We start from the raw sequence: 25873 nt of genomic DNA on the forward strand, positions 1-25873 counted from the left end.
CTACGTGGGAAGTCATGGACATTACCAGTGTCCCTGGCGACCACGTGCGCAGGAAGTGTGTCCAGCTGCAGCTACTGGCTAACTGCATTTCGGAGCTGGAGCTGCGGGTGGATTCGCTGTGGAGCAACCGTGATGCTGAGACTATAATGGATAGCACGTTCAGTGAGGTGGTCACACCGCAGGTAAAGATTACACAGACAGAAAGGAAATGGGTGACCGCCAGACAGAGTAAAAGGACTAGGCAGGTAGAGCAGGGGTCCGCTGGGGCCATCTCCCTCTCAAACAGATATACCACTTTGGATGCTGTTGGGGGAGATGGCTTATCAGGGGAAAGCATCAAGAACCAAGTTCGTGGCACCACGGGTGGCTCAGCTGCCGGGGAGGCTCAGCTGCACAGGAGGGGAGGAAGAGGAGTGGCAGGGCTATATTGACAGGGGATTCAATTGTAAGGGGAACAGATAGGCGTTTCTGTGGCCGCAAACGTGACTCCAGGAAGGTACGTTGCCTCCCTGGTGCTAGGGTCAAGGATGTTGCGGAGCGGCTGCAGGACATTCTGGAGGGGGAGGGTGAACAGCCAGTAGTCGCGGTCCATATCGGTACCAACGACATAGGTTAAAAAAAGGGATGAGGTCCTGCAAGGTGAATTTAAGGAGTTAGGAGATAAATTAAAAAGCAGGACTTCAAAGGTAGTGATCTCAGGATTACTACCAGTACCACGTGCTAGTGAGTATAGGAACAGGAGAATAGACAGGATGAATGCGTGGCTGCAGGGATGGTGTAGGAGGGAGGGATTTAGATTCCTGGGACATTGGGACCGGTTCTGGGGCAGGTGGGACCTGTACAAGCGTAACGGGTTACATCCGAGCAGGACCGGGACCAATGTCCTCGCGGGGGTGTTTGCTAGTGCTGTTGGGGAAGGTTTAAACTAGAGTGGCAGGGGGCAAAGTTGAAAGCAGCAAGAGAGGGGAAGACCCAGGGGAAATTTACAATACAAATAGTACAAACAGTTGTTCAAGAACAAGTGAAAAGGAAAAGCGTAGAGCAGCAGAAAGAAAGTGTACTTTACACACTACAGATAATGTGAAAACTAGAAGGTGTCAGGCGATTAACCCAGCATCAAAGCTGAAGGTCAGGCTAGAGTGTGTGGCCCAACTAAGAGTTCTATATACAAATGCACAGAGTATAAGGAAAAATTAAATGAACTGCAGGTTCAAATTCAAATTGGACCCCATGATAGCTATTACTGAGACATGGCTGCAGGATGGTCAGGATTGGGAACTAAATATACCGGGTTATAAGGTCTACAGGAGAGACAGGGAAAATGGAAGAGGGGGAGGGGGAGGAGTAGCCTTAGTGATTAGAGATGAAATCACTTCAATGATAAAGAGGATATAACGAGAGGTAAGCAGCCAACAGAGACCTTATGGGTTGAATTGAGAAATAGGAAAGGATCTCAGACTATAGTGGGAATTGTGTATCGGACCCCTGGCAGCAGCTCTGAAGTGCTAGATTGTATAAATGCAGAGATTAGACAAGTGTGTAAGAAAGGCATAGTGGTCTTAATGGGGGACTTTAACCTTCACATAGATTGGGAAAAGCAGACCAGCAACTGTTAGAAAGGTAGTGAATTTCTTGAGTGTATCCAGGATAGTTTTGAACAATTACTTTGCGTCAGTATTTACAGTAGAAAAAGGGGATAGCATGCCGGAAATCCCAAGAAAACTAATATTGAATTGGGGACAAATAAAGCAACAGTAATGAAGAAAATAATAGCACTAAAAAGTGACAAATCCCCAGGACCAGATGGTTTCCATCCCAGGGTTTTAAAGGAAGTAGATGAACACATTGCAGATGCCCTAACTATAATCTTTCAAAGTTCTCTAGATTCAGGAACTGTCCCTCTGGAATGGAAAATTGTACTCCGCTTAAGAAGGGAGAGAGAGGGAAACCAGGGAATTATAGACCAGTTAGCCTAACATCTGTTGTGGGGAAATTGCTGGAGTCCATAATTAAGGATGGGGTGATTGAACACCTCGAGAATTTTCAGTTAATCCGAGAGAGCCAGCATGGATTTGTGAAAGGTAGGTTGTGCCTGACAAACCTGATTGAATTTTTTGAAGAGGTGACTAAAGTAGTGGACAGGGGAATGTCAATGGATGTTATTTATATGGACTTCCAGAAGGCATTTGATAAGGTCCCACATAAGAGACTGTTAGCTAAGATAGAAGCCCATGGAATTGAGGGATAGGTACGGACTTGGTTAGGAAGTTGGCTGAGCGAAAGGCGACAGAGTGTAGGGATAATGGGTAGGTACTCACATTGGCAGGATGTGACTAATGGAGTCCCGCAGGGATCTGTTTGGGGCCTCAATTATTCACAATATTTATTAACGACTTAGATGAAGGCATACAAAGTCTCATATCTAAGTTTGCCGATGACACAAAGATTGGTGGCATTGTAAGCAGTGTAGATGAAAACATAAAATTACAAAGGGATATTGATAGATTAGGTGAAAGGGCAAAACTGTGGCAGATGGAATTCAATGTAGACAAATGTGAGGTCATCCACTTTGGATCAAAAAAGGATAGAACAGGGTACTTTCTCAATGGTAAAAAGTTAAAAACAGTGGATGTCCAAAGAGACTTAGGGGTTCAGGTACATAGATCATTGAAGTGTCATGAACAGGTGCAGAAAATAATCAATACGGCAAATGGAATGCTGGCCTTTATATCTAGAGGACTGGAGTACAAGGAGGCAGAAGTTATGCTGCAGCTATACAAAACCCTGCTTGGACTGCACCTGGAGTACTGTGAGCAGTTCTGGGCACCGCACCTTCGGGAGGACAAATTGGCCTTGGAGGGAGTGCAGCGTAGGTTTACTAGAATGATACCCGGACTTCAAGGGTTAAGTTACGAGGAGAGATTGGGGTTGTATTCTCTCGAGTTTAGAAGGTTAAGGGGTGATCTGATCGAAGTTTATAAGATATTAAGGGGAACGGATAGGGTGGATAGAGAGAAACTATTTCCGCTGGTTGGGGATTCTAGGAGTCGGGGGTACAGTCTAAAAATTAGAGCCAGACCTTTCAGGAGCGAGATTAGAAAACATTTCTACACACAAAGGGTGGTAGAAGTTTGGAACTCTCTTCCGCAAACAGCAATTGATAGTAGCTCAATTGCTAAATTTAAATGTGAGATAGATAGCTTTTTGGCAATCAAAGACATTAAGGGATATGGGCCAAAGGCGGGTATATGGAGTTAGATCACAGATCAGCCATGATCTTGTCAAATGGCGGAGCAGGCACGAGGAGCTGAATGGCCTACTCATGTTCCTATGTTCTTATGTCTCCGCCCCTGCCTCAGCTCATCTGCTGCTGAAACCCTCATCCATGCCTTTGTTACCTCTAGACTTGACTATTCCAATGCTCTCCTGGCTGGCCTCCCATCTTCCACCCTCCATAAACTTGAGCTCATCTAAAACTCTGCTGCCCATGTCCTAACTCACACCAAGTCCCGTTCACCCATTGCCCGTGTGCTCGGTGGCCTACATTGGCTCCCAGTCCGGAAATGCCTCAATTTTAAAATTCTCATCGTTGTTTTCAAATCCCACCATGGCCTCGCCTCTCCCTATCTCTATAACCTCCTCTAGCCCTACAACCACCATTGGTGGCAGTACCTTCTGCTGCCTCGGCCCTAAGCTCTGGAATTCCCTCCCTAAACCTCTCCCCCAACCTCCTCCTTTACGACGCTCCTTAAAACCTACCTCTTTGACTAAGCTTTTGGTCACCTGTCCTAATAACTCTATGTGGCTCAGTGTTAAATTTTGTTTGCTAATGCTCCTGCGAAGCGCCTTGGGATGTTTTATTGTGTTAAAGGTGCTATATAAATGCAAGTTGTTGTTGATGATTTAATAGAAGTGTTCAAAATTATGAACTGTTTTGATAGAGTAAATAGGGAGAAACTGATCCACTGGCAGGAGGGTCAGTGAACCAGAGGACACAGATTTAAGACACCTGGCAAAAGAACCAGAGGGGAGATGAGGAAAAAAAATTATGAAGTGAGTTGTTACGATCTGGAATGCACTGCCCGAAAGGGTGGAGGACGCAGATTCAATAGTAACTTTCAAAAGGGAATTGGATAAATCCTTGAAGAATTACAGGGCTATGGGGAAAGAGCATGGGAGTGTGACTAATTCGATAGCTCTTTCAAAGAGCCAGCCCAGGCATGATGGGCCAAATGGCCTCCTTCTGTGCTGTATGATTCTATGATTCAACAGCATTGGTGTGGGACTGGAGTCACATTTAGGCCAGACTGGTTAAGTATAGCAGCGTTCCTTCCTTAAAAGACATGGGGCTCGAATTTAGCAGGCCTGCAGGTTCCCAGCGGGTGGTCCTCCGGGAGCGTCGAAAACGCGAACGGCGAAATTAGTGGGTTGCCCACGCGATCGTAGCAGGCAATCCACTAATAGGATCCAATTACCTGCTCCTCCGGGGTCCACGGCGCTGGCCTGCGCGTCGGGCGGGCTGCGCATGCGCAGTACGATCTGTCAGCTGGAGGCTCTCTTGTTAAAGGGGCAGTCCTCCACTGACAGATGCTGCAACCAATGGGACAAATTGCAGCATGGAGCAGCCCAGGGGGAAGGCTGCTCCCAGTTTAATGATGCCTCACCCCAGGTATCATCAGATGGGGTGAGGAGGAGGGGGAGGACACAGATCTTCCCCCCGGCGGGCGGGAGGAAGCGGCCTGCCTCTGCCACCAAGAAGGCCTGGCTCGAGGTGGCAGAGGGGGTCACCTGCGCCACCAACATATCGCCCACCTGCATACAGTGCAGGAGGCGCTGCAATGACCGCAGTAGGTCAGCCACAGTGAGAACACGAAGTCTTTCCCCTACACTCCGTCTGCCACAACACTGCCCCCACCCCAAATCTCCTTCGGCACCGCCAACACTATTCTGTCACATCACCCTTCATGCCCACTCACACCCCATCCTCATCTTACCTCCACCTACTCACCTCGCCAGTACTCATCCTGCCACTAACACGCGACCCAATCCTCATACAATCTCATGGCTCCATCCCATACTCACCCTCTCGTGCATCTCTCTCACGGCCAGCCTCACTCAACCTGCCACCACCTGTGCTGCAGCCACAGGGCATGCATCACATATGTGCAGTAGGCAGGGTAAGGCAAACGTCTCGTCAGCATGAAGGGCGTGCACAAGGGTGTCTGAGGGTTTGTCATGGGTGTTACCCACATTGAATTTCAGAGCCACAAACAGCACACATTATATTGACACCACCACTGCCATGTCTCCGTGAATCCTGTCCATTGTGTCCAATAATGCCCGCTCCTGGGTATCACTATGAGGATCCACCACTGATGCCACCCATCGTGTTACTGCAGAGTAGGTGCAGGTGTATTTGCAGGGCTCGTCCGCGCAGACAACTGAGAGACATCGGCGGTGTTGCCGGCTGCACCCTGGAAGGATGCGGAGGAGAAGGTGTGGAGGACAGTGGTGACTTTGCCAGCGACAGGTAAGCAGTTGGTGCTGGGGCCAGCCAGGAGCAGCTCGGCATGAAAGAGGCTGCAGATCTCCACGACTACATGTCGAGCGAATCTGCGCCTCCCTGTGCACTGCTGCTCGGAGAGGTCCGGGGAGCTGCGCCTCAGTCTGTGGACCCTGTGGCGAGGGTAGTGCCCTCTGCGACGCGTCTCTCTCTGCGGTAGCCCTCCCTCCTGCTGTGCAGGCGGGCGAGCAACCACACCGTGTTGGGGGGATCCACGTCTCTGCGGCGGACGGCGTGGACTGCGAGGCTGCTGGTGGTGGTCATGCTCTTCGTCCTCCGAGGGTGTCCACACACCACCCAACTGGCAGGTGTTGATCTGAGGGGTTGTGCAGGGTAGGTGTGTGGGTCCTCGGACTGGGGCTGCGGTTTCGTGTCGGTCTGTCCTCTGGCTTGGCCGGGGGGTGGTGGGGGGCAGGGGTTGCCCTATGTGACGCGGTGGCCTCCTGCGTGGGTGAGGGCGCTCCCCCGTGGAGCGCACCTTGGCACCTGCCACAGGCTGCTGGCTGCAACACGCCTGGTTTGAAGGGTCCTGTTTCCCCCAGTGTGGGAAACTGACTGCTTTGAACGTAAAATCCCACACTTCCTCTTTTGACAGCTGCTTCAGCTCATTAACTGACCACAACGAGCAAGTTAAGTGCTCTCAAGTGGAACCCCGCTGGCTTTAATTGCCTGCGGGATTCCCACCAGCGGGGCTTGCGCGCGCAGCCCCGCACGTCAGCGCGGTACCCGGAAGTGGCCGGGATTTCGTCCGAATCCGGTCACGTGATCGGAGATCGGGATTTTCGGGGCCCCCCCGCTGGAAACCCGCAGGTAACCCGACCCTAAAATCGAGCCCATGATTAAACCAGCTGGGTTTTTTCAACAGATAGCTTCATGGTCACTTTTACTGATACCAGCTTTTTATTTATTTCCAGATTTAAACAAAAACTGAATATAAATTTTTTAATTGCCATGGTGGGATCAGAGAAAACGCCCTGGAAATTTTCTGGGTTACTAGTCCAGTAACAGAACCATTATGCTACCGAACACATTGGAGGAAGAGAAATTATTTCTGCAAAATTAATTTATCTAATCTCTCTTCTGATCAGTTGACAATTTATATTGACCATACTTACAATCTGTACAAGGGGACACAACTGTGATGCGCTGAAGGAAGACGATAAACACTTGCTGAACACATCTTAGTTTTAAAGTTTCTTGCCTCCCCCAGCCTCCTTCTGGAGACTTGTAAACTGACCGGGGAGCAGCTCCATTGACTTGGGTATTAAGTTAACACTGAATTTTTAAGATTGACACCAATCAGTATTCAGAAAAAAAATCAAGGCACCAATCGCAAGTTAATTGTGTGGAGTCAGAGATTTAAATTCATGGATAGCACCAGCAAATTGGTTCCTTGGTAGGTCTGATACCCAAAGTCAAGGCGGCTGTTGCCAGCGGAGTGCATGCATTGAAACTGAATCTTTTTTCTTTGGTGTTTTTTAAAAAAAAATACATTGCCCCAAAATATGTTTTTGAAAAGGTGCGCTTCAGAGAAAAAAAATGAGCCCCTATATTTTTTTTTTAAGAACTAGAAATGCATCAGCATACTATTTCAGATATTTAAATATAAATTATCTTTCCGAATCATTTTTACACACCTTTTCAAAATGTAATTCAAAATCAGTATTTACCCAACACCAGGGCATTAATTGCTCCAAAATATATTCACCAAAAACCAGGGCATTTAGTCCCAAAGTAGGTGTGCAACTTTCTCCTTCTTCACTATGTGGAATCATTTTTGTTTCGTGCCACCCTTTGACAGCATGTCCAATTAGAAAAACAACACGTTGGGAATCATAGGCACAAACCAATGTCTTCCCTTCATTGATGAATTTTCAATCATGAATGTGAGGGATGTTAGCAACTAGAAATGAAACATTTTGGTATTTCAGGCACCAAATGTGAGCAATCATTCTCAGGTCAGATACATCACCGTTAGATGCAGAGTAAAGCTCACTCTACTCTGCTCTAACCTCAGTGGAGCACCAGTGTTAAAATTTTCATTTCTTACACCAACCAACCACGTATGGGTATGATCTTGTGGCCATTACAGAAACATGGCTGCAGGGTGACAATGTCTGGGAATTAAATATGCCAGGGTATTTAACAATCAGGAAGGACAGGCAGGAAGGAAGGGGAGGTGGGGTGGCTATGTTAATAAAGGAAGGAATCACTGTAATAGAGAAATGATATTGGGACAAAGGATCAGGATAATGAAACAGTTTGGGTAGAGATTAGGAATAATGAGAAAAAAACACCAGTGGGCATAGTATATAGGTCTCCTAATAGTTGCAACTCTGCTGGAAGAAGTATTAATCAGGAAATAGTCGGGGCATGTAATAAGGGAACAGCTATAATTATGGGGGATTTTAACGATCATATTAACTGGACAAATCAAATTGGGCAGGGCAGCCTTGAGGAAGAGTTTATTGAGTGTATTAGGGATGGATTTCTTGAGCAGTATGTAACTGATCCTACAAGGGGGCAAGCAATCTTGGACCTGGTCCTGTGTAATGAGCCAGGATTAATTAATAATATCCTAGTTAAGGATCCCCTTGGAATGAGTGACCATAACATGGTTACATTCCATATACAATTAGAGGGTGAGAAGGTTGGTTCTCAAACAAGCGTACTGAGCTTGAATAAAGGAGACTATGATGGTATGAGAGCGGAATTGATCAAAGTGGACTGGGAAAATAGATTAAAGGGTAAGACGGTACATGAGCAGTGTTCATTTAAGGAGTTATTTTACAACTTTCAAAAAAAAATATATTCCACTGAGGAAAAAAGGATGTAAAAGAAATGACAGCCATCCGTGGCTAAGTAAAGAAATTAAGGATAGTATCCGACTAAAAACAAGGACATATAAGGTAGCCAAACTTAGTGGGAGGATAGAAGATTGGGAAGTCTTCAAAAGACAGCAAAAAGTAACTAAAGGATTGATTAAGAAAGGGAAGATAGATTATGAAAATAAATTAGCAAAAAATATAAGAACAGATAGCAAGAGATTCTATAGTTATATAAAAAGAAAAAGGGTGGCTAAGGCAAACATAGGTCCCTTAGAGGATGAGACCTGGAAATTAATGGTGGGAAACATGGAGATGGCAAAAATGCTGAACAAATATTTTGTTTCAGTCTTTACGGTAGAGGACACTAAGAATATCCCAACAATGGGCAAACAGGGGGCCTGGGAGGGAGGAGCTAAATACGATTAAAATCACTAAGGAATTGGTACTCAGTAAATTAATGGGACTCAAGGCGGATAAATCCCCTGGACCTGATGGCTTACATCCTAGGGTCTTGAGGGAAGTGGCAGTAGGGATTGTGGATGCTTTGGTAATAATTTTCCAAAATTCTCTGGACTCGGCAAAGGTCCCGGCAGATTGGAAAACTGCCAATGTAACACCCTTATTTAAAAAGGGTAGTAGGCAGAAGGCTGGAAATTATAGACCAGTTAGCCTAACATCTGTGGTGGGTAAAATTTTGGAGTCTATTAATAAGGAGACAGTAGCAGAACATTTGGATAAATATAATTTAATAGGACAAAGTCAGCATGGCTTTACAAAGGGGAAGTCATGTCTGACAAATTTGCTTGAGTTCTTTGAGGACATAACGTACAGGGTGGATAAAGGGGAACCAGTGGACGTAGTGTATTTAGACTTCCAGAAGGCATTCGACAAGATGCCACATAAAAGATTATTGTTCAAGATAAAGAATCACTGGATTGGGGGTAATATTCTGGCATGTGTGGAGGATTGGTTATCTAACAGGAAGCAGAGAGTTGGGATAAATGGTTCATTCTCGGACTGGCAACCAGTAGCCAGTGGTGTTCCGCAGGGGTCGGTGCTGGGTCCCCAACTCTTTACAATCTATATTAACGATTTGGAGGAGGGGACCGAGTGTAACATATCAAAGTTTGCAGATGATACAAAGATGGGAGGGAAAGTAGAGAGTGAGGAGGACATAAAAAAACCTACAAGGGGATATAGACAGGCTGGGTGAGTGGGCGGAGATTTGGCAGATGCAATACAATATTGGAAAATGTGAGGTTATGCACTTTGGCAGGAAAAATCAGAGAGCAAGTTATTATCTTAATGGCAAGAAACTAGAAAGTACTGCAGTCCAAAGGGATCTGGGGGTCCTAGTGCAAGAAAATCAAAAAGTTAGTATGCAGGTGCAGCAGGTGATCAAGAAGGCCAACGGAATGTTGGTGTTTATTGCTAAGGGGATAGAATATAAAAACAGGGAGGTATTGCTGCAGTTATATAAGGTATTGGTGAGACCGCACCTGGAATACTGCATACAGTTTTGGTCTCCATACTTAAGAAGACATACTTGCTCTTGAGGCAGTACAAAGAAGGTTCACTCGGTTAATCCCGGGGATGAGGGGGTGGACATATGAGGAGAGGTTGAGTAGATTGGGACTCTACTCATTGGAGTTCAGAAGAATGAGGGGTGATCTTATTGAAACATATAAGATTGTGAAGGGGCTTGATCGGGTGGATGCGGTGAGGATGTTCCCAAGGATGGGTGAAAGTAGAACTAGAGAGCATAATCTTAGAATAAGGGGTTGCTCTTTCAAAACTGAGATGAGGGGAAACTTCTTCACTCAGAGGGTGGTAGGTCTGTGGAATGTGCTGCCCCAGGAAGCTGTGGAAGCTACATCATTGAATAAATTTAAAACAGAAATCGACAGTTTCCTAGAAGTAAAGGGAATTAGGGGTTATGGGGAGCGGGCAGGAAATTGGACATGAATTTAGATTTGAGGTTAGGATCAGATCAGCCACGATCTTATTAAATGGCGGAGCAGGCTCGAAGGGCCTACTCCTGCTCCTATTTCTTATGTTCTTATGTAACATGGTACTGTGAGCCCATGCCCTCTAGGCAGTGGGTCAAAACAACCAAAAATTGATTTCAGATTCTGGTAAATTTTAAAAATTGAACTCGAACAAGTGAACACTTCTTTTTATTAAAGCATTAAGGAAGACTGTGAATATTTGCATCTGCAATTCCTGAATCAGTGTCCAATCTTGTCTGCACTGTCAAGGTCTCATCTTCATCTGCTAACTGATGTCTCATGTGCAGCATTGAGCTAAAAGTACGTCATCTGCCCATCTAGGCAGAGAATGGCACATACTCAGCAGATCGAAAAAGTGAATGACACAAAAATATTTAAAATATAGTTAAAAATCCCATTACCTCTGGTAACCCAGGCTGCATGTAAAGTTGCTGGAATACTGCATTCATATAGCATGTGGCTCCTCCATTCTTCAATCCCACAAACCCAGAGACAGAGCGGCTGTCAACAGGCGGCAAGTACTAAACACAAAAATTAAAAATCAGGTCCATTCCAACTGCGGACATAAATCTGCAATGATTTCAGTGAAAACCATGTAAATCCTCAACAGTTCAAATAAACATGAGTTACAAAGCATCATAAAATCAATTGGAGTGTGAAAGATAAAACATATGTTCTGCATAACTGCCAGATATAAGAAAGGACATCCTGCAGAACAGCTAATATTTCTAGCAAGGCAAGACTTCTATGATAAAAGTTTTAAGATGACAAATCGGAAGAATCGTGACCGAAACATAAAAACTTGCTGGAGAAACCCAATACAACCGCTCCAAAACAATCCTTTGAACTTTTAAGTGTACCACAGTCAGAATTTACTGAGGGCTAAACAACTCGATTTAAAAAAAAACGTGAACTGAGATCTACAAATATCAAGAGGAACAATATGGAAGGGAAAAGGGGGACTGCAAGGACTTAACCTTGAACTCATTACATTGCTTTTGTCCAGTTGCGTGAACAATCTCAATTTCTGTGCTATCAATATTTGCTTGGTGGTAAATATCTGTTCCAAGGTATTGACATTGCAGATGTAAAAAAAACTAGTGATACGGCAGAGGACATCTTTTCTTCAATGTATTTTTGAATAAAGATTATTACTGGTTTAAATAATGCTTTGCTTTATTTAGAAAATGGATGATGGTACCTGTTAAAGTCTATCCTAGATGCAATGTTTGCTGGGAAAGGTTTAATAGAGAGCTTAGGAAGTAGATTAAAAAAAACTAAAACTGGATGTAAAGTGCATTAGTTGTCTCAAGTCGTTATTCGTGCTGCAAAATCCTAGTGGGGAAAAAAGATGAAGGATTCACATTGGGGAAGGGAAATTACAAGTCACTGATCATAGCTACAGCAATAATGTTTGGCATCTTGTTTTTGCTCAGTATTGGAATGTATTGTACTAAAGCTTGGTAAGACACATGTTCCATGCTTGCGTTAACCACATGCTGATGAGTTTCAAGGAGAAAGGGACAACTGTGCTGAACACAGTGACCTAACAGATATTTTTTAAATGCCAGAGGTGATTAAGCCAACATGTTGTATCTTTCTCTTTGTATTCACTAAAAGTTTGGATTATGATGTATATTACACAAATGGCATGGGAATTACGGAGGTACCGCCTACAGTGTAAAGTGGCATAAATAGAGGAGGGCAGCAGCCAGATGAGGATGATCTGCTCTCATGATAGCACCTGGTCAAGAATTACCAGCTAGCAGCACTTCGAGACATTTATCACTCCATCGTACTATATTGTCTATTATTAGGGAAAATGAAATCAATAAGAGCCAGTACTTCACTTACCTCAAACTCCTTTGTAAGTGCAGGATCAAACTGGTGGTGCATCGAGAGAAGTTCATTGGAGATAAGCTGGAGGTTACTCAAAGAGCTGTCCGCTAACATAACCAGCACCTCATAAGCGGCGAGACGACTATTTACTGTACTGCACCTAAACAGAAGAAAAACAGAGAATGAGAAAAGCTGGGTGGTGTCAGCATTTACCACTCAAATTTCAGGTGAAATCTAGTCGAGGCCGATGGGACAATAGTTATGAACCCAATCAAACTGCCTGGTTATTACAAGTGTTAAAAAGAACTGGTCTTGCATACTTTGGATGGAAATCCTGTTGACTAATCGAGCAGCTCCCAGCTGGACTGTTGCTGGTCAAGATGATTTTCGAAGCACGGAACAGGAAGTCTTCCATCAGCTGTTTGATTAACGATGGTCCTGCATAAAGTGAATCAGTTTAGTAAGACCAAAAGCAGTTCATCTCTTGTCTCATTAATTGTTGCAAAAAAATAAATATCGGATTAGGAATGAAATTGAAGGTTATTGGAGTTATAAGCACAGTCAATTAAATACTCCATGGGTTATGTGGAATCTGGAGGTATGGAGTAGTGGAGATTTAAACAGTGGAGATGTGGGAATCAATAGATACTCTAGTGTTTAACTGAAGCAGAATGTTTGCTCAGGAGATTAAACAGGCAGGCTAGTGTACATGACGAGTTAGACTGCACAAGATCTATGAAAGAGCAGGACTGATGGACCAAATGTACTTTTCTTGTTCCATGCTTTATCATCTTAATTCTTTGGCTCTATGAACATAGAATGCCAAAATGAAAATGCAACTTCCACTTAAGGAGTGGCTGAAGAGCAAAGACATGGAAGTGGACACTATTTTTAGGATGAATTTTGGTTGTCTGTAATATTGGCATAGAAGCCACCAGCCCTTCTTGTAGAAACCAGAAGCAGTATTCTTTTCTATTTGAGTTGCTGGAGTGCAGTGGCTAAAATAGTGCAGAGAGATATTTGTAACCCATGCTCATAACATAAGTTGCCTATTTGGATAAATTTTCCATGCTCCCTTCATGAAGCTGGACACAATGAGATGTTCCACAAGGGACCCCTCCCTTAGAGTGAGGTACAAAAAGTACTATTCAGATCATTTGGACACAAACCAAACTTGGTTTAAGTCCAAGATCAGAAAGGTGGTATGGGATTGCAAAAAAAACCCCCAATCAGTTCAAGTCACTCAATAGGTCTTGCGGTTGGACTACTCGTGTGGCGTTGTATTACCTTGGACAACCATTCTTTCCTCAGTCAACAGGTGATTAAAATCAGTGCTACTCGCCCTCTTTGTGCTGTTCACAGGACAAAGAATGGAAAAAAACAGCACAGGAAGCAGTTGTCCATAAGAGATAAAACAGCCATAAAGTGAGTCTTGATTCCTGTCTCTAGAACATATAACCCCACTTTTTGAACAGGTGATTGAAGATCTCAGGTTAGAGTCCACTAGTGACAGTGGACTAAAGGCTCAGCCCACAGTCTTGCTACCACACACAACTCCTGCCAGGTGTGCAAAAAGGAGCACTTGGTGGTTCTGGCACCAGAGACGTAATTGCAGAAGGATATAATGACAGACCTCAATGGCAAACCCGTCATCTACATCACTTAAAAAGTAAAGTATATCTATGAGATTAATGCCTTTATGTTGTGGCATTCCTTCCCGATTATTGTTTGCAGCCTGAATTTATCCTTATGGTACACAAAGGATGCAAATGAATTGTAATGTTTACTTGCATTACCACATCATCAAATTGATAAGTCTCAACAGGATGGGATGGCAGGATTGCAACAACGGGATACTCCCTAGCTGTAAAGCTTTTACATAGAACTACATTCACAGAAATGGTTAGAGTATCACATTTCCATCTACTGGCAAAGATACCATACTGCACAAATCTTTGCCATTTAAAAATGTGGAACAACCCATGAAAGGTAACAATTTCCATCCTTTAGGTAGCAATCTCTAATTAAAAGCATGAGCCTTGAGGGCAATTAAGCAAGGTAAATTTCACTGAGTTAAGATACACTCAGCAAACAGTTCTTCCCTTCGCCATCCCCGTTCTAAATATATTCCACAAAAACTTCCATAGGTCAAGGGGCAAGGCAACAGAGTCTCATCAGTAGACAACCCTGCAGATTCAATTAATGCCATTGATTGGGCATTTATAGTACTAAAAATGGCTACCATCTTTTATTAACCTGGTTCTCTAATTGGGTGTGTTTTTAAAAAAAATTCTCCTCTCTAGCTCAAAAAGCATGTCATCTGATCTTGAATACTGCAAATCCCACTCTGTAACCAGACACCAGAAGATACACGAGCCCATGTTGGCCCACCAACTAATTTCCATCCTTCTGCACAGGCTTTGCTCCACATCCCCAGATGGTCTGGTTTAAATTGTGTATTGGCACACTAACATACACTGTATCCAGTAATTCCTTTCCCTTTCACTAGTTTGCAATCTCCAATACCAATGTTTTTTCTTAGCCAATAGAAGATGCACATACAACCGGATGGCAATGTTCACTAATTCTCCCTCAAGTGGGATGAAAACAAGTTGAACCCATTACACACTTGATCTCCAGATTTTGGTGTCCGACACAGCTGCTGTTCATTTACAGTACAAAATGGGTGAAGTGCAGTATTGATACCAATTTGATCACCGTTAATGTAGTTTGGGAGTTTTTCCCTACCAGTACTTGTTACACAACATGATGTCAATGCACAAGCGAAAGTCACTGGTAAACTAGAGGTGGGAGCCATATGAACTCTGCTGTGGGGAGTTATCATCCACAGAATGTTTAGAGACAGAAATCTCAGGTCGGCTAGTTTGCTTCTTTAGAATTATATGAAGATGGATTCAATATTCTAATGCACATTTCTAATAGTTCTTGTGAAAATAAATTGAAATTACCAAGCAACTCCTTCTCTGGGCCACTGAGTGACAGTAGAGTTTTGATAAGGTGCAGATGTCCTGCAAGCAGAACATTATCTGACTCGCTAGTCTCAGATTCAGCAGTCCACGTGGGCTCAAAGTTGTCAAGCCAGTTAACCTCATCTTCTAACATGGCTGCAGGGCTAATATGAAGCTGTTCCATTTCTGAAGCTAAAAAGAAATGGGTGATTAAGTTCAATACTGATGACCTTTTTGCTAACAAATAGAAATAGCAGTGTTGTTTTGAGACTGGGTGACACAATCAGGTAGAACACTGCTTCCATTGTACGTGCTTTGATTTCAGCCCCAATAGATGAGGAACAAGTATCCTCCCGCTCTAATCCATGTAACACTCTTAAGTTGAATGTTTAGGAATTCTAAACCCAGTTCCAAATTGGTGTGGACCCAAGGCACAAACTATTCTCAATTTCACTCAAAACTGGCAACCTCATTCAGGGAAGCCAAAGAAATGTCTGGTAAGGGAAACAGACATTTGACAATAATGCCAGTGGGTCTTCGGTGACTGGAGTTAAAATACATTGTTAATAGTAGTGCAGGTGAAGCTTTCCTTGCATCAAACCGTATGCTGTTCCTGACTGAGATTATGAAACAGTTCTATTCCCCAGTACTACATCTCTTACATGGACAGTGTTGAATCATGTAGCAATAATGAAGGGGACGTTCTGGAAGTATACATTTTTAACCATTCCAGTGATTATTTTTGTTTCTAGTTTTACCCTATCCCAATCAAGGAAAGAAGCATTGCCTGATTAAGTTCTGGGAAATTAAGTGGGACCAAAAAAAACCTGACGTATGAATAAGTGAACCATCTGGAAACAGCAAGCACAACATAGTTAGGTTTAATGCGAAAATGAAAAAGGATAGTGAAGGGTCAAAGATAAAGGTGCTAGACTTGGGAAATAAAAACAAAGTTTAGTGAGATAAGGAGGAATCCGGCCCAAATTAACTCCGCAAAAAAGTTAGCAAACAGGGCAATGCATCAGCAGTGGGGAATCTTGAAATACAAGATAGATAGAATACAAAATAGATATACTTTTATAAGGCAAAATGGGATGTGTCAAATAAAGCTCCATGGATAAATAGGGAGACTAAAACTAAACTGTAACTTAAAAGGGAGACATAGATGTCTGACAGGAATCTCAGCCATATGGAATAAGAGGAATTGCAGCAGTGTGGATAAAAAATTGGCTGACAGACAGACATGAAACAAAGGGTTAATGGTATTACTTGGAAAGAGGCCTGAAGTACAAAAGCAATTAGTTATGATAAATTTGTACAAGGTAATTGTTAGGCCACAGTTAGAGTACAGTGTGCAATTTTGACACTCCATTATAAACTGGACATTGAAGCCATGCAGAGCATAGTGTAGATTCTACCAGAATATCAGGCGAATAACTGTAGTTATGAAGAGAGACTTGAGATATTGGGACTATTTGCACTGAACAAGAGAAGGCCAGGAGACGATTTAACAGAGGCTTTAACAATTATGAAGGGTTTTGGTAGGATGAAGAGAGAAAGGCTATTTTCGTCGGTTGGGGAGTCAGGGAGAAGGGCACATCAATTTAAAATGGCCACTAAGAGAGTTAGAAGAGGGGTTAGGATAAATTTCTTTACTCATCGAGTTGTTAGAACCTGGAATGCTTTGCCACAGGGAGTAGCTGAGGCTAAAACCATTCTACCTTTTAAGGCAATAGCAGATGAACATTTGAAGCAGAGGAAGATACAGGGCTGTGGGGAGAAGGCAATGCAGTGGGGTTAGCTTTGGACTGGTTCAGCAAAGTGCCAGCATAGATGTGACAGCCTGAATGGCCCCCTTCTATGCTATAAACTTCGATGGTATACTACATGGTAAAACTTTTGTAGTATCAAATTTATTACTGCCTTAACATCAAGAAGGTTAAAAATCTCCAACTATTGTTATGTTCCTGCACAGTAACAACAAAGAATGTACTATTTCAGTACTCATTTTAACCTTTGATTAGTTTATTGCCTTGTAATTAACAAATCACTTGTCGCTATTAGGAAGTGCTATGACCCTCAATGTACCCCATGTCCTTGATGTGCAAGAACGGTCATACAAAGAACTGAATTTAATTGGACCACAGATGAAAAAAATGTTTCTTTCATGTAATTCAGCAAGTTAAAAATTACCAAAAATTCTGAAATGTTCTTTTTAAAAAAAAGTCATTTCTGCAGGGTAAATTGAGGATATGTCTAATACATAGACCGGATGACCCGAAGAAAGAACATGCTATCCACTTACATTTAACCTGTAAGTTGATCTATCATACTTACACGTTAAGTCATCCAACAGTTGGCACCTCAAGCCAAAATATTCAGTACACTGGGACAAAAGCCTGCAAAATAAACAAAAACAGTGAGTTGCAAACAGGGTAAAATGAAACAAAGTCATCTTAATCAAAAACTTAACATACATTCATATAATGTTCTTACAAAATGCTCTGAATTTTTTTCATGAAGTCGGTGTCAACCAGGAAGAAAAGGCATTTGGGAGGGGCGGGGGGTCGGAAACAAGAGATTTATATAGGTTTATTAGTCAAAGAGATAGGTTTATAAGAGGGCTCTGAAGGCAAGGTAACAAGGTGAAATTATCTTTCAAAAGAATTCCAGGAGGCATCAGTGTGATAACAAAGTTCGGCTTCTGATAGTGAAGCAGATTGGACAGTGCACAAACAGTAATCAGAGGAACAGAGGATGCGGTTGGGTACTTCCAAAATAAGGCAAAGTGAGGCCATACAGAATCTGAAAATAAAGATTTTCCAATCAATTTGCTTGGGCACAGGGAACCAATAGAGCTGGATAATATGCAAGAGAGATCTTAGGCTACAGAATTCTGGATTAGCTGGATTCTGCGAAGGGTAGATCTTGGGAGGCTGGCTAAGAGAGCATTATAGAATTGATTCTGAAGGTGAAGATGTGGGTGAGGTAGGGGAGTAAATGGGGAATGATCTGCAGTTGGAAGGTGACAGTTTTAACAAAGTGGATGTAGGATATGAAGCTCAGCTTGGGTCAAAGGGAATGCTGAGTTTTTTTTATTTGTTTATGGGATGAGGGCGTCGCTGGCAAGGCCAGCATTTATTGCCCATCTCTAATTGCCCTTGAGAAGGTGGTGGTGAGCCGCCTTCTTGAACCGCTGCAGTCCATGTGGTGAAGGTTCTCCCACAGTGCTGTTAGGAAGGGAGTTCCAGGATTTTGACCCAGCGACGATGAAGGACCGGCGATATATTTCCAAGTCGGGATGGTGTGTGACTTGGAGGGGAACATGCAGGCGGTGTTAGGAACATAGGAACGGGAGTAGGCCATTCAGCCCCTCGTGCCTGCTCTGCCATTTGATAAGATCATGGCTGATCTGTGATTCTAACTCCATATACCTGTCGTTGGCCCATATCCCTTAATACCTTTGGTTGCCAAAAAGCTATCTATCTCACATTTAAATTTAGCAATTGAGCTAGTAACAATTGCCGTTTGTGGAAGAGTGTTCCAAACTTCTACCACCCTTTGTGTGTAGAAATGTTTTCTAATCTCACTCCTGAAAGGTCTGGCTCTCATTTTTAGACTGTGCCCCCTACTCCTAAAATCCCCAACCAGCAGAAATAGTTTCTCTCTATCCACCCTATCTGTTCCCCTTAATATCTTGTAAACTTTGATCAGATCACCCCTTAACCTTCGAAACTCCAGAGAATACAACCCCAATTTGTATAATCTCTCCTCGTAACTTAACCCTTGCTGTCCGGGTATCATTCTAGTAAACCTACGCTGCACTCCCTCCAAGGCCAATATGTCCTTCCGAAGGTGCGGTGCCCAGAACTGCTCCTGGTACTCCAGGTGCGGTCTAACCAGGGTTTTGTATAGCTTGGGTTGTTCCCATGTGCCTGCTGCTCTTGTCCTTCCAGGCGGTAGAGGTCGCAGGTTTGGGAGGTGCTGTCGAAGAAGCCATGGCGAGTTGCTGCAGTGCATCCTGTGGATGGTACACACTGCAGCCACGGTGCGCCGGTGAAGGGAGTGAATGTTTAGGGTGGTGGATGGGGTGCCAATCAAGCGGGCTGCTTTGTCCTGGATTGTGTTGAGCTTCTTGAGTATTGTTGGAGCTGCACTCATCCAGGCAAGTGGAGAGTATTCCATCACACTCCTGACTTGTGTCTTGTAGATGGTGGAAAGGCTCTGGGGAGTCAGGAGATGAGTCACTTGCCGCAGAATACACATCCTCTGACCTGCTCTTGTAGTCACAGTATTTATGTGGCTGGTCCAGTTAAGTTTCTGGTCAATGGTGACCCCCAGGATGTTGATGGTGGGGGATTCAGCGATGGTAATGCCATTGAATGTCAAGGGGATGTGGTTAGACTCTTGTTGGAGATTCTCATTTCCTGGCACTCATCTGGCTCGAATGTTACTTGCCACTTATCAGCCCAAGCCTGGATGTTGCGGGCACAGACTACTTCATTATTTGAGGGGTTGCGAATGCAACTGAACACTGTGCAATCATCAGCGAACATCCCCATTTCTGACCTTATGATGGAGGGAAGATCATTGATGAAGCAGCTGAAGATGGTTGGGCCTAGGACACTGCCCTGAGGAACTCCTGCAGCAATGTCCTGGGGCTGAGATGATTGGCCTCCAACAACCACTACCATCTTCCTTTGTGCAAGGTATGACTCCAGCCACTGGAGAGTTTTCCCCCTGATTCCCATTGACTTCAATTTTACTCGGACTCCTTGGTGCCACACTTGGTCAAATGCTGCCTTGATGTCAAGGGCAGTCACTCTCACCTCACCTCTGGAATTCAGCTCTTTTGTCCATGTTTGGACCAAGGCTGTAATGAGGTCTGGAGCCAAGTGGTCCTGGCGGAACCCAAACTGAGCATCGATGAACAGGTTATTGGTGAGTAAATGCCGCTTGATAGCACTGTCGACGACACCTTCCATCACTTTGCTGATGATTGAGAGTAGGCTGATGGGGCGGTAATTGGCCGGATTGGATTTGTCCTGCTTTTTGTGGACAGGACATACCTGGGCAATTTTCCACATTGTCGGGTGGATGCCAGTGTTGTAGCTGTACTGGAACAGTTTGGCTAGAGGCGCAGCTAGTTCTGGAGCACAAGTCTTCAGCACTACAGCCAGGATGCTGTCGGGGCCCATAGCCTTTGCTGTATCCAGTGCACAAGCCGTTTCTTGATATCACGTGGAGTGAATCGAATTGGCTGAAGACTGGCTTCAGTGATGGTGGGGATATCAGGAGGAGGCCGAGATGGATCATCCACTCGGCACTTCTGGCTTAAGATGGCTGCAAACACTTCAGCCTTGTCTTTTGCACTCACGTACTGGACTCTGCCATCATTGAGGATGGGGATGTTTACAGAGCCTCCTCCTCCCGTTAGTTGTTTAATTGTCCACCACCATTCACGACTGGATGTGGCAGGACTGCTGAGCTTTGATCTGATCCGTTGGTTGTGGAATCGCTTAGCTCTGTCTATAGCATGTTGCTTCCACTGTTTTGCATGTACACACCACAGAACTCATCCTGAGTGAGCAGCTAAGGAGGTTGATGAGCCAGTGCTAGAAGCACGTGGATGCTGTCGAGTATCAAACAGGACAGCTTCAGTTCTGCCAATGTTGGAATATAGGAAGATCCAACTCATCATGTCAGACAGGCAATTGGACAATAATATCACAATCCTAGAATCAGTGATGACGGCAAAGAACTATTGGGTGTTATTGAGGCAGCTGATCCCCATGCTTAAGTTAGCTTATAAGCAGACTACCCAATACTACACTTACTCGGTTGAAACATTTAAAATGGAATTGGACAGTTACAGGAATATATACAATTTTTGAACTCGGGCGGGTGGTACTTTATTATGAAGATATTACTTTGTAATTCCAAATGTCTAAATACAATGTAAACTGTAGACTTTGAAAACATACTATGAAAGTCTGTTGGTGCATAATTTATTATAATCTTTTTGTCTATTATAATTCACATGGCATTTTTCAGGCACTCAGAAAATCCATCTGACCCCTTGTCATGTAACCTGATTTTTGTTTCTCCTCTTATTTCCTCCTCCCAACACTTACCTGCAGTAAAATAAAAGTTGATAAGTCAGCAATCTTTTTCTTATGAATACATGTATAGTTTCTAGCAAGCTCCATTTGCACAAAGGAACAATCTAAAAGATACATTACCTATGCACAGCAAAATACAAGTCGTTTGATTTTTTGGAGGTGACAAAATGATAGCTCAAGAATAGCATGCTACTTTGAGATTCCAGACAGTAGGCATGTTAGTTGAAAATGTAATGCTAAGTGCAGTAAATGAAACGACTGCTGCATTTTATTATTTTCGCTGCACTGTACTAAAATCTGGTTAGCGACACCGACGAGTGAAGTCAATTAAAAGTTTGCTCAACCCCAACAATGCAGTGCTACCCTATAAATGAAGTGATTCAAAACCATTAATTTTTGGACCTAAATTATACTGTATAGATTAAGTATTTGATTTTTGTAAACATGAAAGTGATGTGGTCCAGAAGACTTGGTGCTCTGTTGTAGTACAGCTAACTCGTCTAAATGTTATTTTTAAAAAAAAAGTGGAGCTGCATACTTCTGGTGCCAACCTCTGTTTAATTTGCTGGTACAGTGGTAATTAGCTGATCCTGACTCCCCAAGACAGTGTCCAGACCAGATCCAAATATTAACTACCATCTTTCCCTACACACATTCCTGATATGTTTGTAACTGATCATCAAGCAGCTCCCTGGTGAAAAAGGAGATCCAAATTGGTGAATCATCCTGGGGGTAGGAAAGGAGGTGGGGGGGGGGGGGGGGGCAGGGGGAAGGAAGAACTCTAATTATTAATATATATTATATGTATATTAAAAGGTAATTCCTTGATGCTATTCTCCTTGTTATAACTTGTTTTATAATTTAGCTTATAGGTTTTACTGTGAAAATACACAATGAATCTATATTTATATAAAAAGTTTTGAATGTCTAACACAACTGAAAAGTCTTAAACAGAAAATCCTAGTTATTTTCATCTGTTTGCTCCGATCTTGATATAACCTGGAGAGGAGGTTGAGATACCAATAGTTGCCAATCTGGAGAAACATTCAACAGTAATGAGCCTTTTAATGACCTCACCACCTACTTAGATCATTTTTCCATGGGGAATACCTGAGCAGTAGTCTTCAAGGAACAGACTAGGTTAGCATCTATACAACTATGATACAAACCCCAGATTACTTCTAAGTAATGCCATCGGAGATTTTCTAATACTACAAAAAGAAACTGAGTTTTCTAGAATGTTTTTGATCAGACCAGTCCTTTATTTTATGATTTCAATTTTCACTTTACCTATTTAGAACCTACCTTTGGTTGACTCCACGCATGATGCTGGTCGGGGACCACAGTGGCAGCTGTGTCGTCAGGATGACATGCAGAAGGAACTGATTAGGTTTCTGTATTTCTGGGTTCGCGGAGGTATCCGTTTGACTCAGAGTGTACAACTGATCCCAGGCGACCCTTCTGATCTGAGAACATATGAAACAACTGACAACATCTTCAAAATACAAACAGGAAAGCACAATGAAAGATTCCAGACTCTGCAGTATAAAACTACATACACCATTTGCAGGAAGATCCTCTCAAAATACTGTTCCAATATTGTTGCACCTTTGACATCAACACTATTGGAACCCATAAATAGCTGGAGTGTTAGTGAGGGTAATTGGTGCACTTTTTGATATTTTCTTGACTTGTCCCGTCATACTGCATAGCCATTGCTAAATAATTAAATTCATAACAGGAATCTCAACCTACACCAAGTTTACTCATCCTCCCCTATGGAAACCTCACTAATCCCAGATGTGATGTCTGCTTAATCTCTTATTTGCTCCATCACTGAGTATCCCAGTAATGTAGCACACTTGCTGGGTCTCCCAGGGAAAATCATGATACAACCAGATTTTTTAGGCCACTTTTATTTCTCTTACCTCAGCACTGGGGGATCCAAGTAGAATGTCAATGATAAAATCACTCACACAAGGAAGAATATAAAAAGAACCTAAAAGCAAAAGAGCAAACCATGGTTTACCTGATTTTTTCTAGTCTATCACCACCATTGTAAACATTTAACTATTTGTCTCATTTACCATATCACTTTTAGAATAGATATTTCCTAATTCAATTTTTAAAAATGTTTCTGGTTTCCTTCAAGTTGCTACTCTCCAGCCTATTCTTGTTTTACATTTCACCTACAGCTGAGTTTATGCAATTCCCCCCACCCTAAGCTGCCCTATATATTTACTTGCATATCCTTAAATGTGAAGACAGTGAAACTACAGTTACTTACAAATTGGATTTACTCAACACTGATTATTTCCAGCTTTTCTTTCCTTGTAGGCTTGTCTATTTATGCAAATCTCTTCAGTTTATCTCAGCTGCTTCATTAAAAAGAACCCACAAGTGTTTCTTACAACAATACCTCGTCAATGTATAGCACAGGAAAGCTGCGTTTATAAGAAGAATTTGGTAAAGCCAATACTGTACCATACTGGAACGTCTAGTTAGAGGAGCCTGAAAAATATGAATTTTTACTATTCACATTGTTGATGTGAAAATAAAGCAACTACAAAGATGTCAATGTGAGACAGAAGTGCATCACCAAAGGGCACCCTCTTGGACTTTTCTGCAAGAAATTAAAATCTGTATCAAGGAGCCCTTCAATTACATACGTTGATACATGAAACATACATTATGTTGGATCGTTACAACAATTTCCGCATAGAAAATGTTTTGACGGATACATTCAAAATACAGTGTAGAGTGTCTTTTTCTTATAAAATAAGACAAGACCTTTTGTATTGCTACTTAACATACAGTATCATGAAAGACAAATGTCACTTTAAAGTAGATCCAACTCTCAAATATAACAGACTGATCTGTGAAAGACATTACCTAGTTGCTGGCACCGGAGCTGTAAACATGTGACTAGAAGTGATAAGGCCTCTCGAGCAATGAGAGTATCTTTGGTGGAGACTGAGTGCTGCTTCACACATATGCCTGCATGTAGTGTGGTTGATTCACCCTCACTTCCTGTACTGCAAGTGCTGCCTGTAAAAAAAATTAAACAGTTGCAGTGTTATTCCACTTGAGGGGGTAGTTTTCTCCAAATCCTGCATTAGGTTAACCTGGCAGTAAATGTGATACATTCGTCACCAAAAAGCCCTTGCTCGACCTACCCACCAAGCAATGGATCCTGTTTCTGAGCCATTTATCTGATACCTATAGGACACTGTTAATAATGAAAATTCATATGGCAGGTCAAAACTGCTGAACCATCAGATTTACTGTGTCTCACCAACTGTTCCAAATCAAGAATTATAGGGTTCAGTTCCAACACACCATATCATGGAGTTGGAGGATATGCATTCAAATCACGTGATTAAACAAATGGCAAGTTCCCAACTTGTTATGCTATACCAGAAAAGTGGTGAGTGGAGTGCATACAGGTCCCGGAGTGAAGGAACAAATTCAAGAGTATAACCCCCAAACAACTTTTGGACACAAATATATGATAAGAGCAACATTGGTAGAGGTCAGATTATGTCACTCACTGACTCTCCTGTCCAAGAATGATACTCGACATGGAGACTATAGAAAAGTACAGAAAATAACTCTCAAAACTATTCAGAGAACTGTCAAACAGCATCTTTTTGTTGCTTTTGGCAATGTTTGGTAGGCTCACGTTGACCACATCACAGGTAGCAGATTTTCCATAGCACATCATCTATCAAGGCAAATATCTATTTTGTACTACTTTTCCTGGTATCTAATTTTAAAAACTGTTGACACTGGGGCTACTCCAATCTTCAAACTAAGCAGACAAATAAAGATTACTTAAGCTGGGAAAAAGCTTCAAGAGCACGTGAGATTTCCTCACCTGAGCTGCTGAGTCTATTCCGGATACCAACAGCAAATAAAGAATTGGTACTCTCTCTAATTGGCTGGCAGCTCCCCACCAGGTCAAGACGTCCAGCTGCCGCTGCCCATGTCAGCCTCATGAAGCAGGCCACTGTTGAGGTGAAATCATTCATGTCCATTGTCTGCAACACAAAGTCATACATGTTCACAGTAACTAAAATACACAAATCACACATTTAGTGGATTTTGTAAATAACAGGCATGCTATACCACAGGGTGACTCAGGTGGAAACACAGGTATAGCAGTTACCTGATGATTCCAGTAACAATTTGTTCAAATGAGTAACATTTTATTCTTCAATGGAGTTCCTAAATCTACAAATTGATTTTCTCCTTTACTTGTACCATGACAAGGTAACTCATAATTCATTACGATCCCTCCCTTTGTGTTCACACATGGGCAGCTATTAACTTTAAAAAAAACTTATGGGGTATTTTATGAATGCTGTAAGCCTAAAACCATGAGTTCTGGAAGGGTAACCATGTTATTTAAATAATCTCATGTGTTCAAGCCTCTGTCAAATGGTGAGATAAAAAACAAAAATTCAGTCCTGAATTTTCTCTCTTGTGATAATGAAACACTGAACCCATGCTGTGAAGTAGACATGATGGCCTGGGCTTTCTA

The 25873-nt window shown here is 42.8% G+C and overlaps 1 protein-coding gene across 2 annotated transcripts in view; it reads right to left on the reverse strand.

Annotated features, from left to right (window-relative positions):
* usp24 (ubiquitin specific peptidase 24) overlaps nt 1-25873 on the reverse strand; it is a 186044-nt gene that overhangs the window by 54156 nt on the left and 106015 nt on the right. For both annotated transcript variants that reach the window (XM_067990069.1, XM_067990068.1), the window contains exons 34-42: nt 25208-25370; nt 24223-24378; nt 23259-23329; nt 22636-22796; nt 17546-17607; nt 15209-15400; nt 12560-12677; nt 12255-12399; nt 10802-10921 (exon numbers count right to left, since the gene is read on the reverse strand). In XM_067990069.1, the coding sequence (XP_067846170.1) occupies nt 10802-10921; nt 12255-12399; nt 12560-12677; nt 15209-15400; nt 17546-17607; nt 22636-22796; nt 23259-23329; nt 24223-24378; nt 25208-25370 (1188 nt within the window). The remainder of the gene's footprint in view (nt 1-10801; nt 10922-12254; nt 12400-12559; nt 12678-15208; nt 15401-17545; nt 17608-22635; nt 22797-23258; nt 23330-24222; nt 24379-25207; nt 25371-25873) is intronic.

This window comes from Heptranchias perlo, chromosome 9 (assembly GCF_035084215.1).
Source record: "Heptranchias perlo isolate sHepPer1 chromosome 9, sHepPer1.hap1, whole genome shotgun sequence".
In the NCBI taxonomy this organism is placed as follows: Eukaryota; Metazoa; Chordata; class Chondrichthyes; order Hexanchiformes; family Hexanchidae; genus Heptranchias; species Heptranchias perlo.